The sequence below is a fragment of the Simochromis diagramma genome, unplaced genomic scaffold, assembly GCF_900408965.1.
Source record: "Simochromis diagramma unplaced genomic scaffold, fSimDia1.1 OVJJ01000344.1, whole genome shotgun sequence".
Lineage (NCBI taxonomy): Eukaryota > Metazoa > Chordata > Actinopteri > Cichliformes > Cichlidae > Simochromis > Simochromis diagramma.
The window spans coordinates 6,372,116-6,388,758 of NW_024387375.1; the positions used below are offsets into that span (position 1 = coordinate 6,372,116).

Sequence of the window (16,643 nt, forward strand, 5' to 3'; positions counted from 1 at the left end):
GATACCATTTACTTGTTTTTATTCAGTAACTGCCTTTGTTGTTCACTTTAATGCGTATGAACACTTTAATACTGTCAGATTATACATTTTACTGTTATGTTATTTTTTTTAATTGTATAATTAGTTACTTTTATATCTTCTTCTTATATCAAGCACAAACAAAGCGTGGTGGAATACACTTTATTTTTACAAAAGCCTTACATTTTTACACACATAACAGCTCACGGCAATGCCATGTATCGCAGGACATTGCCACAATGGTTCTTCTCGGATCAGTAATCTTCCTCATCGCCACGTCTTGGCTGTTGACAAGAAAACAAATGAGGTCATTTTTCATGTAGGGGTTGCATCCATTAATGCCTTTTTCATATCATGTTAACATTAGCTTTATGAAGATTTGCACTATGCAGAAGTTAAAACAGAGTACTGTTTCATCATATAACGAGTTATTGTTTCATAATGACCAGCAGATGTCACTATAAACCCATCCGGCAATATCTTACCTTGGATTTGCCACAGTTTCTGATCTTGTTCCCTTGAGAAAAAAGCAAAACCAAGTGATAGTTAGCTCCTATCAAAACGTATGGATAGTTAAACTACTCCATTATTATCAGGATGTCCTAAAAACTCCCTGAAAAGCCTTCAGCCAATCCAAAATACTTCAGTGAGAGTACTGACAGGGACTAGAAAAAGAGAGCATATTTCTCTGTATCTTCATTGGCTGTTCACACTCAGCCAGCCTTTCCAGCCATGTCCTCGGCAATCCTCACCTTAGGTGTTCCATTTGTTAGGGCCTTTGTTTCTATTTTCCTTTCTTTTCCATTGAAACACATAGGAAATCTTATACAAACACAAAACATAGCACATATAGGATGGGAATGCTGTCTTACCTGCCAGCAGAATGATAGAAAGGAACACAATGACCCCGGCAAAGATCAGACCTCCAAGACGCAGCTTCTCATAATCTGCAAATTCACAAAGCGCTCTGTCACTACACCATTACTTTCCACCCCCTCACCCCCCAGACCCCTAATCCTAACGACAGAAACTGACTGTATCTTGCTTTCTACACACTATGATGAGATACACTTTTTTAAGACGTAGTTGCTTACCATATACAAAGTCTGCATCAAGGTCAACATCTGCACCTATTGAAGGACAGCGAGTGGAAAGAGATACAGAGCCAGTAAAAACTTTTTTCTACAGACACATAACTGCAAGCTGCATCAAGCTTAAATATTGAAGCTATTTTTCACTGTGTTGTGATTTGGACACATTCAAGGCTCAATTCAGTGTTTTATTTTGTGCACGTTGTGAAAACAGGGTGACAGTCTAAATTGGTCCATTGTCTGAAGTTGTGCACAGACAACAAGCTCTTCTGGCAGATCGTAAGTGACTTTAAAAGTCCAAATGTTTCTTTAAATAATGATTCTGTATTCCATTATCAGCCCCTAAATTTGTTCTTATTTTACTGCCTCCACAAATGCACTGTCATATAATTTATTTTATCACCTTATTACCAAAAAGCCAGAGGCATGACTAGTAATGCAGAAATTCTAAGTAAGCATGATTGACTGTGAAACAATGCTTAAATGCTAGAAGGTCATATTTTCCATGACCGGTGCTAACCTTTGTATTGTTGTTCATAATATTAATAGCAATATAAAAGGGAACTTTGCACTCCCCTGATATATGACTAACATGCTCAATTGTGGTTTTGACTCAGAATCACAACAGTAAGTTTAGTTATGACCTTGCAAATGTTATGTCACTCGAATGCGTCTGTTTCCTTGCCCTGGCGTTTGTTCATAATGAGCAGTTCAGCTGCTGTGTAACTCACCTTTAGGAGAAGACATGTTGTCTTGTCTTGTTCGTGTGTTCAGCTGGTCAAACTGCAAAAAGATAATACAAATACTTTTTTTTTTTATTTAAAGTGTGCGTGTGTGGGGCGATGGGGGGTTGCATCTACCAACCGGTGATCCACCAAGGTCCACTGTTTTAAATTATTAAACACAAACCTTTGTATTAATAGTATTCCCACCATTGGGTCTGGTATGTGAAAGCGTGTGTGGGTTAAAAAGTTTGTGGGCATTTTGTTTCTACAGCCCTTCTCTTGTAATAAAGTTTGACTGTTCTAGTAGCTAATTTAACTGGGCTTATTCACTTTAGATGAGAGGCAGTTGAAAGGCTTGGAAACTTTATATGTCCTGAACAAATTGCCCTGTGGGTTGCCTACTGCAGTCTTAATGGCAAAGCGATTGCCTTGATCTTCACTGAGAGGTTAATGGCAGTATTGATTCTTCTTCCGCACCCATTCTGCCAACATCTTTCACCACCCATCCCCACCACCAAAACCACACGCATTTCTTGTTTGATCTCCAAGTCTTTAATTGTTAACTTAAACAGATTAAAGAACTGAGACTTTCCCTGGCTCTCTCCACTTACTTCAAGCATGCCATTGTGTGCATTGTGAACTTCAGTTCTTTAATCCTTTATGTGCCTGGGCCTTTTCAATGCACCACTGAGCATAAGGGCATACCGGGCAGTTACTCATTAATGTATTACAGCTCCAATATTCATTAACCTTGAACCTTGCACAGTCTGATAGAGGTTATAGATAGAACATGGGAAAGAAGCTGCTGTGACGACTGCCTAATTGATATATAGTGATTTTGGCAAATAAAGACAGCACCCCTAAAGTCAAGCACTACATCACTGCTATGAGATTTCTTTAAAAGTGGGCATCTAGCAGGATATTTAGTAAACAAACTACTGTCCTCTAAACCCAGCTTTACAACACATATTAACTGAGCCATGAGAACATGTTTTGGACTATTGTTTACTGGACAGCCTGCATAGAAAGGTTAAACTTTTCATTGCAGGAATGCCGGTAATTCACATTTAATACAGAAATAAACACAGAGATTAACTTAAACCTATTAAAACATGTATCTTCCATACATGATCCAGCTCTAACATTTATTTAAATAATTTTAAGGTAACAGATTTTTGTGCCACATTTATTTTAATATTTATTTAAGAGAGTAGTCACTCACCTTAGCTGCAGAAGGCTCTTAATCACCACTGTCCAGGTGTGTCTGCGGGTGGCCCTGTCTGCATTTCCAGACCAGACTCCCACAGTAGAAATCCCCACCCACTAAACCACCCCTCCACGCTCAGGCATATTTTAGTTCAGCCGCTCAGTTACATATTTATAGTCTCATAAAATTTGCAAGCTGGTGCCAATAAACAAAAGCTGCTTCAACCTTTGGAATCGTAACAGAAAATGCGGCATGTTATAGAGTCTTCAGGTGGAGAAATCTTTCCCTGACACATGGTTTCATAGCCCCAAGTGACAGTATTATAACCTTGACTGACATTGATTGGAAAACAGCAGAGTGATTTCAAATGCTGTTTGACGTTTGCATGTAAATGAATGTTTATAGAAAGTTCCCTGAAGAAAACAATAAGAATCCAAATTCTACAACAAAATCAGGTTTTCAGCAAAATGAAAACAAAAAAGAAATAAAAGAAATAAACATAAAAATACACGTTTTGTGTTCAGCCACTTTTATTTATGCCAAAGCACAACAGGTTGCCACACAACAAGGCTCTTGTGTGAAGAATGAACATATTTACTTGTTTAGCTGTCATGTTTAATTTCAGACTTAATACTGGTTAAAACCCGACCTGGCAGCAGGGTGACAACAAGGACTAGTCATCTATACTCTCTCTATAATTTGGCTTACATTAGGCTACTATTAATGTAGTCTGGCAAACAAATAATATCAATATCACGACTCTCAAACTCCACAGACAAACTTAATCTCTCTTCCGGCAGTGTAATGCATGTCTAGTTATTTAAAACATCATGAGACTGACTAAACAAATAACAAAGAGAAAAGAACGATACCCTGGCTCGACAGATTTGTGGCACCAGTGAGTGTGTATGGGAAAACTAATTATAGCCTGCTGGAGACTAGCTAATCCTGACGGAGCCAGTGACAGAGCAGTGGAGTGGATATGTGGAGAAGGTGGCAGTGAGATAGCTGATGCAGAAGCTTCCTCCACTATGAACTGTTAAACACTGCGGTGGAGGGGCCCATGCAGGCACCTGCACACTACTGTGCTCCCTCAAGAGAGCTGGCAGTTGAGATTGTCTTATATAAGGCTCATCACACTTGCATGTAGAGATGCACATGCACTTGTGATGTACACACAATCATACACATACAGGATATGCATGCACACATAACTACACTCATGTGGCCACACAAACACACCCAGCCATTCACACTTAAACGTAAATAAAGATATTCATATTTCTGTGAACTGTCAGTACTACTTATACACATATCGTATTGATACATATATATACTGTATATATATATATATGTATGTGTTATATTCTAACTGTGGCAAAATATGACGCTGGACGATTAACAAAACAATTAGGAACAGTAGGTCACACAAGATTTGAAAGTCTTCTTTTCTTTTAAAGACAATCTTGCATTAAAGGTGCTACTGGCTACGACAATGAAGTGGAGACACGGTCACAGAAAGGCACAGGAATGGACAAGAGCACAGGCAGCGAGGGAGGGACTGGCATGATCACAACGAAGAACAGCAGGCACAAGAATTATGTACATATCAGCATTACTCCTCTAAACATATACCTCCCCTCTTACCCTATCGCATGACCGGTTATAATAATCACCCACACCTTCACTATTATTGTAGACAAGTATCAAATAAAATCTTCATTTCAGAAGGTAGTTCTTTAGAGTTGCCTCAGTTCTCTGGTGGAGTCTCCTTGGCAGCTGCTGCAGCTGAAAAAGGTCAATGATGAGTGAGTTAGCTGAAGCGAACATGCAAAACATTAAACTTGCCCAGAGTTATTTCTTGTTAAATATTCCTCTCCTGTGCCAAAACATTCACTCACTTGCAATCACTTGAAGGTGAAGGACAATGCTCAGGGCTCTGCTGCTAATTGAGGGCCATTAAGTATGCAAGGAGTACATGGATTTTGTACTCGTGACCTTATAACAAAGAGCACTACTGTAGAGTATATGTATTCACTCACTTAATGTACAAGGTATGCGCATTTTAGAGTGGAAGATACTCTTATAACTCACACAAGTTAACTCATGCAATTCAGTAAAAATGCTATAAATATCATATCAAAATATTCAATTAAAACACATAGTCCATATGCTTTCTTGAAAAGGTGTACTTTAATTCAAACCTTGATTGTTCCCCAAACCTAAAGTAGTTTTGTTGCATAAGTTTAACCAATTTTCACTTTAAAACTAAAAATAATATCTTAAAGAAAAACTTTCTGGTCTAAAGCCTAAAGACAAACTTTCTCCCTGCTACCTTGTGAATCACTGAGCTCTTCTTGAAGACGGCATGAAAAGAAGCTAAGATTCACTAAGATTCAAAGCAACAGGTGCTGAAACATCTCTTTAAAACATGGGTTATATACAGTGGACTAAAAGCCATTTTAAAGTGAAAAGTCTAAGCAATATTTCTAAGCTAAAACTTGAAAACCACATAATGGGGAAATACACGGTATACACCAACTTTTTGTGGGGTGTAAGAATATATGTCCTCTTCAAGATGTTATTTAAAAATATCTTGAAATATATCAAGCACTGTTATGTAATAATGACAGTAATAACACTGTTTATATTTGCACTTTTTCTTTTATCGTAAAGCATATTTTTTGCTGTGATGTTACTGGTTTTATGTGACCAAAGGATCACAATGCATCTTCCATCAGTAGCTTTAGACAAATGGATAACATGAGAGCAGAAACACTGCAAAAAATGATCCCACGTTTCACTGATTGTTTAAAAGCCTTTTAACTGTAAAAAAAAAAAAAAGAAAGAAAGAAAGAAAAAGAAAAAGAAAAAGAAAAAGAAAAAAAAGCAGATATTGCAGATATTCTGAAATGTAGCCAAAAGGAGCAGATTTCCCAGTTCCTGTGTTCTATGGGCTCTCTCAGAAGGAAACTTAATTATGGATGTATGTCAGAGGGTGAGCTTGAGGTGAGGAGGAAATGACAAGAGTTAAAATGTGCATCTTACCCTTGGAGACAATCAGATTCTCCTCCTGTGCCTCCTCATCTCCGGGGGCCCTGAAGAGAGGATCCACAGGTTGTCATGGTAACTAAATCAAATAGTATGACCCAAAAAAGCTCTTCATGCAGCTTTTTAAAAAAAAATCATTTCTGTAAATCAGAGAGGGACACTGACATACCTGGGCTTCTGGTTAATACCACAGCGGCATCGCCGACCTGGAAACACATTAAACTGTCAGCTGTATTGTTCTGTTGTGAACGAAACATCTGTGTCATCACTATTAAAGTGTTACTGGATTGTGAAACAGCGTGTAAGAAAGGTCATGGAGTAGAATGATGTGAAAATTCTATGAAAATGCAGTTTTTTATAATTAAATTGTAACATTTGATTATAGTGGAGAGCGCGTGTAGACATGATGAAACGACACACACAAGGTTAACTTACTGAGGATTAGAAGAATGCCAAGTGTAAACAGCACCACTGCAAACGCCAATCCCCCAATCCTCAAGGTCTCATAGTCTGCAGAAGAAAGAAAGCAACAGCAGGGGTGTAATTTAATCATTGTTTATCGCAAATAATGCTTTATAAAAAAATTTAATTTATTTATTTTTAGGGATTTACAATGAGTCTATGTCTATGTAATTACTTTCAATGTGCTAGTTATTTCAGAAGGTTTTGCTTTAACTTACCATAAATAAATGGGTTTTCAGATGTATTAGTTTCTGTAAACAGGAAAACAAACACATTTATAAAACCACAATGAGAAATCAAAACACATTGTCTCAGTTGCAAGCCTGTATCACTATTATCAATACACTTTTTTGAGTGTTTTGTGACAAAATCTGCAGTGGTAAAAACCAGCTTCTACCAACTACGCCAAATTTCGAAGGCAATGCCTTACCTACGACACAAGGACCTTGAAAGGCTCATTCATGCTTTCATAACCTCTAGACTGGACTATTGTAATTCTCTTTACTTAGGCCTCCAACTCTCCCTCATCCAACGCCTACAATTAGTCCAGAATGCCGCAGCACGCCTTTTAAGCGGCACTAGAAGACAGGATCATATCACTCCTATTCTAGCTAACCTCCATTGGCTTCCTGTCAAGTACCGTATTGTTTTTAAAATTCTTCTATACACTTTTAAAATCTTAAATAACTTGGCACCCAGTTATTTGATTGACCTTCTTAATTTATATATCCCTACAAGGGCACTCAGATCCTCTAATCAGGGGCTCCTAATGCAACCAATGTCTCGACTAAAGACGAAGGGGGATCGTGCCTTTGCTTTTGCTGCACCAAAACTGTGGAACAGCCTACCGGTTGATGTCCGTGCGTCGGAAACTATTCAATCTTTCAAATCACGGTTAAAAACCCATTTGTTTAAGCTTGCCTTTCAAACTACTTAGCTTAATTTCTTCCCGGTTCATGCTTGTTGCAATAGTACCATCCTATAACTGTATTTTTGTTGTTGATTGTTTTCTTTTGCTGTAAACCTGCAAGTATGGCTCGTCTGTGAAGCACTTTGTTGTACCTGTGACTTTTAAATGTGCTATAGAAATAAAATTGAAATTGAAATTGAAAATCCATGTCTTTCTTCTTTTGTAATCTATATAATTATTTTTATGACTCATCTTGAAAATTAGTCAACTAAAATCAGCTTTCCTAAGGGTATTGGTAGTCATTCAGGAAATTATTGCTCTGTTAATGAAAATGAAATGGATATAGAAGACCACTAACTCAGTGATCTGTCTCTCTCCTCAGCTAATAAAGACTGGAAGAGCGTGTGTTTAAAAAGATAAATACTCTTTGTTTGTTTTTTCAGAAACAAAATGTTATTGTGAACAGGATGTTTATCTCAATAACTGTATCTCAGGATATCTCAGTATTTTTGTTTGTGCTAAAATGACTATACTAAGCCTAAGTCAGTGTGTTTCTAGTTTCGGTCTGGAGTGGCACTGTAAGCTGAAACTCTAATGTAATAACGAATTGTAACTTCACACATTATCATATCCAACTTACATAAATATATACACAATACACATGTACAAATATTTATAGCTTTATATGTCAATAGGAGATAAGCTGGGGAAAGCTGGCATGAAACAATATTGCATATAATAATATCACATATTAAATAGATTTCATATAAAATGTCATTTACTTCAAGCAGTGATTTTTCAGTAATAGCATTATGATGGTTTGACTTTGAAACAGTGGTCTTTAAATGCAACACTTTAGATTTCATGGATTTTGAAATCCTATATATTTATCCTACTTTATCAACTCTATTTCTTGCCAAATTACTGCTCATATGTCTTCAAATCTAGAATCTGTTTGGGTTAATAACTTGGTCTGGTAATTTTAAGGCTTTATCAGTACATCCGAAGAGTCTGATCTAAACATGAATAGATCATCAGTAAAGCACTTAAGATCAACGTTTGACCCCATTAGAGACCACAGGAAGAGTACTCACCCCCCTCTGTATCAGTGTTTGTTGCAGCTGCGAGGCAGAGTGTTAAGTGGTTAAAGTGAAAAGGTGGAAAGAAAACAGAAAGGGGGGAAACACAGGAAATTAGAGGGCCATAAGTGAAAGATGAAAAGCATATCTTTGCAAATTCAGTCCCACACAATAAGAGACCAGGCATGCAATCAGTAAAATCCACACTTAAACTGATGTTTTTCTATGGATTTGACTTGTCCACCCCCAGTCCTTTTCCATGAAATGTCACCGCTTGCGCCAACACTGCCTCCCTATGGACAATCGGCGAGTGTGCATGCATGTGTGTTTGTATGCATGGATGCACGTGTGTGTTGCATGAGTAGGGTTGTACTTACCAGTCATATATACAAGGAGTGAAGAGACGATGAGCAAAATAGTTTCCATGGCAACTGCTGACACAGAGTAATGAAAAAGAAAGTGGGGGGTGAGAGAGAATTGAAGAAAGACAAAATAGACAGTCAGGGGGATTTTTGTTGTTTGTTTGTTTGATTGTTTGTTTTCCCCACTCCACTCCAGCACATTCATGTCTGCAGTCTGGGACAAAAACAGCGACAATGAACATGCATTCAAGGTATACTGCGCAAGATGATGACCACACAATTACGCACCTATTGAGTGAGAGGAAAGAGGACTCACATCACGCACAACACTTGCTCTGTCCAGCCTTTTGGAGTATAGCAGATGTCAAATGCTTGTGGATACAGCTTTTATCTTGCACAATGATCTGTGTTCAGAGTCATACATGTTCTCTTTTTCTGGCAGAGACTGCTTCTTCGTCTCTGTGGGCATCACACAACCTTGACCTATTTTTATGCAGGCTATTCAGTGCGCACCCACGTGCAGACACACACCATGTCTGCTACAGAGATATCTCTTATGTTCAGGCAACTATAATGTTGTTATGTCCAGGCAAACTATAATGAGCTAAAATATTTTATGTATTTATTAATTTTCAGTTTATTTAATTAATCATTTTTTAGACATCCAAGGTATATGGCTCCACAACTCGCTATGTTGGAGTGTCAATCAGCCAGTGGGTTCCCCACTTTGACCCAGATTAAAATATCTAGGGCGTTATTACGTGGGTTGTCATGACATTCTGCACAGGGAAGGGAAGTTTGTTTTTCACAATATCATTAACACAATTCACGGTAACATAGAAATGAAAGGTATTACACATATGTATGTATTTATGTATGTATGTATGTATGTATGTATGTATGGATGGATGGATGGATGGATGGATGGATGGATGGAAGGATGGATGGATGGATGGATGGATGGATGGGAAGTTTTAGCAGTTTCTAGACATTAAATGCTGCCTCATGTTGCTTGGTTTAAATCCACTAAGAAAAACTTGTGTGAATAACATTGGGTGTCCCGAAACTTCTCAGTGTTAAAGTAAGATTTTAGAAAAGTTGTGAGATTGTAAAATCTGTCCTTGGACACAGTGCAGTAATCCAAGGACTACAGAATTGGGCTCAACTTTCAAGTGCTGAAAAAATATGCATCAAGTTGTTCTATACCCTCAATTGACAATATTTTTTTTTTTACAACAAGTCAATTTATGAAATTTCTTCCCTCCTAGTTATTCCGTGATCAGTTGTAAAGGGAATTATAGTAAAATTGAAACTCAGTTAGTCAGTTTGCATTCTGACATCATCCAGACCATCTGGTGATAAAAATTCAGGTCTGTGAGAATGTGTAAAAGGAACAGATTTGGTCTTTTTTTGGCTGTGTTTTAGCAGATCGGTGCATAATGAATGAGTCTCACCTTTGACCTCTAGTGTTTGAATCTCTGAGACCAACTTAGACCACTTTCTTGATTTTATTTTGTAGCATGTAAACAAACAAAACATATGGCAGGTTCAGTTAATCTGTTTCTGTTTTTTGTCACTCTAATATCATGATACCACTGTACATGGCTGTCGAATGCAAATACGTGTCATGGATCAGTGTTTAGTGAGCAGTCCAAAGCCCCATCAAATTAGCTTGTGCAAATAAAGTGTCTGATAGATTGTTATACATCAGCTGACAGTGACTATTGACTATAATACTTCACTCTAAATGAATATAGATGGGAAACACAGCATGACAGCAATGGATTTGATGGAGCAGAACAATGCTCTGTGTAAACTAATAAAACAAAACAAGTCTGCAGTTCAACATGCATGATCTATAAACAAACCATGGGATGTCTGCACTGCACCTTCCAGAGGTTTTATAACCCATACTTTAGTACTGTTAACTGAGAGTATCGACTACTAATTCTAAGAGAACTGAACTGGTCCTCTGATTGACTGGGTCTATTTATGTCCATCTAGCCATCTGTCTATTTGCCTGTGTTCAGCTGCATCACTTGTATAGGACATAATGCATTTAAGCAAACAAATTATCCCATTATGGTCATTAGCTGTAGTATGAACAACAGCATTCCTGCGCACTTGCAATTTGTATGTTGTGCTCCACTTATTTGATTTGTGAGCTATAAACAGATCTAAACAGCACAATAGTAACTGGGACATTTCTAAAATGATGTGACATAAGATGACGATGGAGGAACAGATGAAGCTGTCCCATCCAATAGAATGATACATCTGAAACAAAAATCCTTGCATGTGACCTTGAACAGAAGAAATATTTTTTGTTAAATGCCTGTTTCACACACAAGTACATTTCTATAGATTCCACCTTATGATTCTCAAATCATAAGGTGGAATCATCAGTTAAAGATATTATCAGTTAAAGGTAGTGACATTTGGAATAATATTCCAGCTGTAATAGGAGAATGTACTACCTTCAAATCATTTAAAACTCATCTCAAATAATGGCTAAAGGGGAATCAGATTTGTGATCATGAATTTGATATTAATATATGTTATTTTTTAATGTATTTTAAAAAATTACAACATTTGTTGTTCTGCATTTTCTTACTGTCCTATGAAATTTTATGTTTTAAATTTGTTGTCTGGACTAGATTGGTGTACATTGTTTGATGGTGTGTTGAATTTCTTATTTATCGTTTTAGTCTGACCTGCCAGGGACAACAGATGAAAAGTAGCCTTTTGGCTAACTCTGTTTATTTACATTGATATATTCAACAATATGCACTGTCCCTTTTAAATAAATAATATCAATGTATTCATTTATATGTTGCATTATTAAGACCTTTAAAGTTCTATGTAACATCCCAGTGATAGAAAAGAAAATAGCTTCCTTTAGCGCAGGACTCTTTTTTTTCCACACCTGTTACTAAGCAGACAAGACAGAAAGCTCTGTCCTCTTTTCTCAAGGTGTGCATGTTGAGAAGATTAACATGCAGTTCAGCTTTATTAATAAACACTGCATCTGCTCACGTGCAGCATGCAACAGGCATAAAAAAATAGGTCATTCATTAGCTGAGCAAGTCATCTATGTTTATTTTGTCAAACACTCCTTGTTTCATGGACAATTGTTTAGTTGATTTAGTTTCTTTTTTAATTTTTAATGCTTCATCTTTCATGCTAGTTTTACTGTGGCTAAAATCACAATAATCAAAGAGCTGACAGCCGTGATGATGGTTACAATAAAGGAAGGTATTTGACCGTGAGCCACCTGCAACTCCCTTTTCAATGGTCTTTCACTTTCATCTTTCACTCTTCACATGCTGTTAAACTGCTGTTGGAAAAACACTATCCAGGATGATATGGGATAAATAAATAAAAAAGGCAGATAGCAAGAAGCAACTGTGCTCTAAAAGATGTTGGCTGCTTGATGAGCCTTTATCAAAAATAATCAATAGTCAGTGAAAGCCCACCCACAGATCAGATTTCCACTAAGCCTTTAATTGGTGATGACATCACAAAAATTACATTTATGAACATGATAGAGGGAGAGTGACCTCAATGTTTTTTAAAAGGCTTTTTAATTATAAAAGGGGAAAATGGGTTTTTTCAATGGTTTGTTTTTTTGTTTTTTGTTTTTGCAATACCTCAAGTGGCTATTAGTAAATATTAGCACTTACAAGGTGGCATCATTCCTCCCTGAATATGTTACATTTGTTGATGTATTACCACCGGCTGTGCATCAGTAAACATTATGAGGAAAATGTATCATGTCACCTGTGTGTGTGTGCATACACAAGATTGCTTTTCTATCAAATAGCATAATCTGAGGTCATACTGACATGGGGAATTGTTCACTTATTCATGTGAATAATGTCTTGGCATAATATGTCTCAACATAATACAGCAAGAGCAATATGGCGTAATGTGTGTCAGCCAGCTGCTCTCTTGCACTGGTAATCTAAAGCTCGATCTGTCACTTTGGTGCTAATGGAAGGAGAGAATTTTGAAAAAGTAGACAGAACCATACCAAGGCTGATGGAGAGAAGTTTGATGCTCTTTTGTGTCCTTCTCACTCAGGCACTTGCTAATGGCATAGATATGACAGTAAGTGCCCAGGGTTAAGTGGCCAGCCGGACAACCTCAGCTGATTTCAGAGTAGCCAAAGATAGTCTGAGGTTAAAGGGCACGCAATCAGTGTCACACAAAATATAGCAAGTTTATTCAGACTGCAACACTCATCCCTCTTTGTAAGGACATAGACAGCTGTCCCTTGAGCAGTAAAAAAAATCATCTTGGAAAAAGTTCTGTAACGGTTTCAGCAATTGAGGCATTGATTTTAGATTGATTTTAGATTGCCTGCAAAAAGTCTTGATTTTTAATGGCTGAAAAGCAGAAGAATATTTATTTAGAGTGCTAGACATTAAGATGAGATGTGTAGAAAAATGATTGATGCCTGTTATTTTACACTACCTTTTTACGATATTGTGTTTGAAGGAATGAAATTCCTTAGATTTGAGTGTTTTATATATAACACTATATATAATCTAGTCAGTAGTGGAGTTTTTATACTTTGCTGCTTACTGTTTCTTTTCGGTTTCAGCCACTGTTCAGTTTAACAGTTTACTCACTGTTAGGTAAGGTTTAGGCACTAAATCCCATATGGAAAAGAAATAGTAAAAACTTATATGATTTACTCATGAAAGTGGCCACTTTCTCATTACTTTCATACATTGTTTTAGTAAGTATCCAAAACATACAAGTTTCATTATATAATTTTTCAAGGGATCTTATATCTGTTTTCACTCTTGTATGCTTTTCATACAAGTTTCACACAAGACAGATACAAACTTTATAAGATTTATATATATCTTTTCCATATGGGATAACTTGGTTATATTTAAGAAAATATCATAATTTGGTTTACAATGTACTTGTATATGACATAAACCTGTAATCTACCAAGTCTTATCAAATATCCCACAAAAGGATGAAGACAAAACATTTATACACCAGTACTAAAATATCAGCTTCATAGGTTTAGCTTAAAATTACTTACTTCTCTGGCCAATATCCATGACCATCAGATGAGTACAAAAATTACAATGACTTTTGTTTGAGTTCAATTTGGCTTCCTTCTGAAGTGTAGAACTTTTGACCTTGGGTGGGTCAGTGTCATATTTTTCCTGTGAGAATGAGTTAGAGATTTGGCACAATTGTACTTCCCCATATAATGTATCATTTGATTGTTTCTGCCAGCCTTTTTCTCCCTGTGTGTGAACATGACACCTGAGCAGTTGCCTTTCCATCTTTCCTCTGTCTAATCTGCACCATTGTTTGGTAATATCAAGTTCCTCAGCCAGGCTTTCTATTTTCTGAGAGTACAGAACTAGAAAAGGGCAGACGTGGTGATGATATCTGTTTGGAAAAGGCAACAACATTGAATGGAGGCTGTTTCCGGTAATGTTGGGACGAGGAAAGGGCAAGCTGAAAGCCAGTGAGACTGGGAGACAGGCTGACAGGGTTAGACATTGTCTGGTAGTACAGGTGAAGGGCATGCAGAAGAGACACTGTCTGAGGGGAGAGGACTGTGGTAGGGCAGCCTGTTGTACTGTAGTGACATTTACAGTATAACATGCACAGCTTTAAAAACAAAGGCCAAGGAGGGACAAAGCAATAACAGCAGTGAGATAGTGAAGTACACAAGGGCAGCAGAGTGCTCCAGAATCACAGAGACATGAAAAAAAATAATGGTTTAACCTTTGACATTATACTGCTTGGCAAATGTGTAACTCTCATGCAGGAGTTGTGGGGAAAAAAACAACAAGGTCATGAAGGAAAATCCATCCTAAAATGACAGTGTGTGTTTTTACAGATGACCACACCCCACTAACGCCAACACTCAGTCAATTCAATTCAATTTAATTTATATTAGTGCCAAATCACAATAGCAGTTGCCTCAATGCGCTTTATATTGCAAGATAGAGACCCTACAATAATAGTATAGTAGTTCTATCAATAGCCTATCATGTACCAAATGAAACAGTGGTTAGGTGATATTTGAAATTATCACACGACAGATGTTTTTGTTCTTGTTGTTGTTTTTCCCCACTGGCATTTCCTGTGTGCTTCAAAGCCAGGGAAGTGCAAATTCATGTAGTTTTCATTTGCACCTCAATTTGCATTTCCCTGACTGATACCACACTATTTGCTTTGTAGATCTATTGGTTAGATATCAGGCGTACCTTTTAACACAGTTTTAAAATATTGGCTGGGATAACTGGGCCATATCTTCCTGTTTCACTTTACACTTTGGAGTAGTGCGGGTGTCTGAAGGAAATTAGTTTGGGTGACTAATAACCCTGAGGCATTATCTAAACCCAATAAATCCAACTAAATATGAAAAGAGCCCTATATATTAACATCAATACAATGTGGGGCAGCTGTACAATACATGAATCCAAAAAAACAAAACAAAACAAAACAAAAAGCAGCCTTGACCTCTATATCTGCCATTATAATGATGTTACACCACTATGACAGCCATCGTAATTTAGTGTCCAGTTATCGCCATGGTAACTGTCTCCAACTGACAATTGTGGCGCCGAAAGAGAAATGGGTTAAAGCAGAGACAACACTGACTCCACTTAAATAGGAATAAGGGGTGTGGCGTGCATCTTTAAGGTCGAAATGTCTGGCCTACTTTGAGACGATTTCTAAGATAAGTGATTTATAAATAAATAAGTAAATAAATAAATAAATAAATAATGAGCGTGACCGTACATTCAGCGGTTGTTTCCAGATAAAGTCGCATGTCGGGGACAAAGGGAGACCTCAATCACACACACTGATAACCTCTCTATTACTCGTGACGATCCATCAAGGCTCTGAGCTAAGTTACGTGTTGTTTGGTTTGACTGACATAAAACAACAACAAAAAACACCTTGCACAATATGCCTCAATATCTGGTGCGTGACGTCTTCGCACTGATCCACTTTTGCGTCTCTCAACCTGTGGATTATCTGATGATTGAGAAAACCCGAGCCATCATCCGCCTGGTGATTTTCCTTTTCACGGAAACAGCTAAACAGCAGTGTCATAACGAACGAGTTCATTTTACTTGGAAATGACAAGTGGATTAATCATGGTTTTTATCCCGTTTTTGCAATATCCGCGTAGCCAGCGATTAGTGCCAACAGACACACCCTCGTGGTACATGTTCGCGTGGTAAATAACAAGCAGCCTTGAAAATGCCATCTCGATTAGTTATTGTGACCATGTACACCAGACAGGTGGTTATTATTGAAAACAATAATAATAATAATAAATGACACCGCACGTTTGCCTAAAATAATTCCACAAAGAAGTTTGCACGAAAGACACAATTTATGCACACTGGAGAGGCATTATGAATAAAATTGCCTTGCCTTACAGTCTTATTGCACTCATATTCTTTTTAGACCACTGGATCCCTTTTTGTCTTTATATGAATAACACAATCAAATATGTCGCTTATTAACTTACCTTTTGTTTCTCCAGCGGACCGTTGGTTAACAAACTGATATCCACCCGCAAAAATCAATCAGTTTGTCTCACAAGGACTCTGCTTCAAGTATTCTCATCTGTCAATATGTGCAACCTGCTCATATGTACTTCCCCTGGAAAAATAGATGTGATGACGACAACAGTGTGACTCCTGGAGTGAGTGCTTATTTAGTGCGTGGAATCGTCCCT

At 37.4% G+C, this 16,643-nt stretch overlaps 1 protein-coding gene across 3 annotated transcripts; it reads right to left on the reverse strand.

Moving 5' to 3' along the window:
- Positions 1-3,578: 3,578 nt before the first annotated feature.
- fxyd6 (FXYD domain containing ion transport regulator 6) lies at positions 3,579-16,622 on the reverse strand. 3 transcript variants are annotated; one of them, XM_040009648.1, is made up of 8 exons: positions 16,434-16,622; positions 8,921-8,974; positions 8,559-8,585; positions 6,773-6,805; positions 6,528-6,602; positions 6,262-6,298; positions 6,090-6,139; positions 3,579-4,829 (listed from the first exon to the last, which is right to left on the reverse strand). In XM_040009648.1, exons 2-8 carry the CDS (start codon positions 8,967-8,969, stop codon positions 4,792-4,794), a joined length of 309 nt encoding a protein of 102 aa, XP_039865582.1. In that variant the 5' UTR covers positions 8,970-8,974; positions 16,434-16,622; the 3' UTR covers positions 3,579-4,791. The 3 variants fall into 3 exon arrangements, with proteins under 3 accessions (XP_039865582.1, XP_039865581.1, XP_039865580.1); XM_040009647.1 differs by having other exon boundaries at positions 8,921-8,977; XM_040009646.1 differs by lacking the exon at positions 16,434-16,622 and adding an exon at positions 15,692-16,427.
- Positions 16,623-16,643: the final 21 nt, after the last annotated feature.

What these genes read in the sequence shown, in the direction of transcription:
- fxyd6 (XM_040009646.1), bottom strand. Translation starts at nt 15,722, where the DNA reads ATGCGACTTTATCTGGAAACAACCGCTGAAT. An exon ending in TGAAAACCCATTTATTTATG is followed by an intron (nt 6,603 to 6,772) that starts GTAAGTTAAAGC and finishes TTTCTTCTGCAG; the next exon opens with ACTATGAGACCTTGAGGATT. An exon ending in TGGCATTCTTCTAATCCTCA is followed by an intron (nt 6,299 to 6,527) that starts GTAAGTTAACCT and finishes ATGTGTTTCCAG; the next exon opens with GTCGGCGATGCCGCTGTGGT.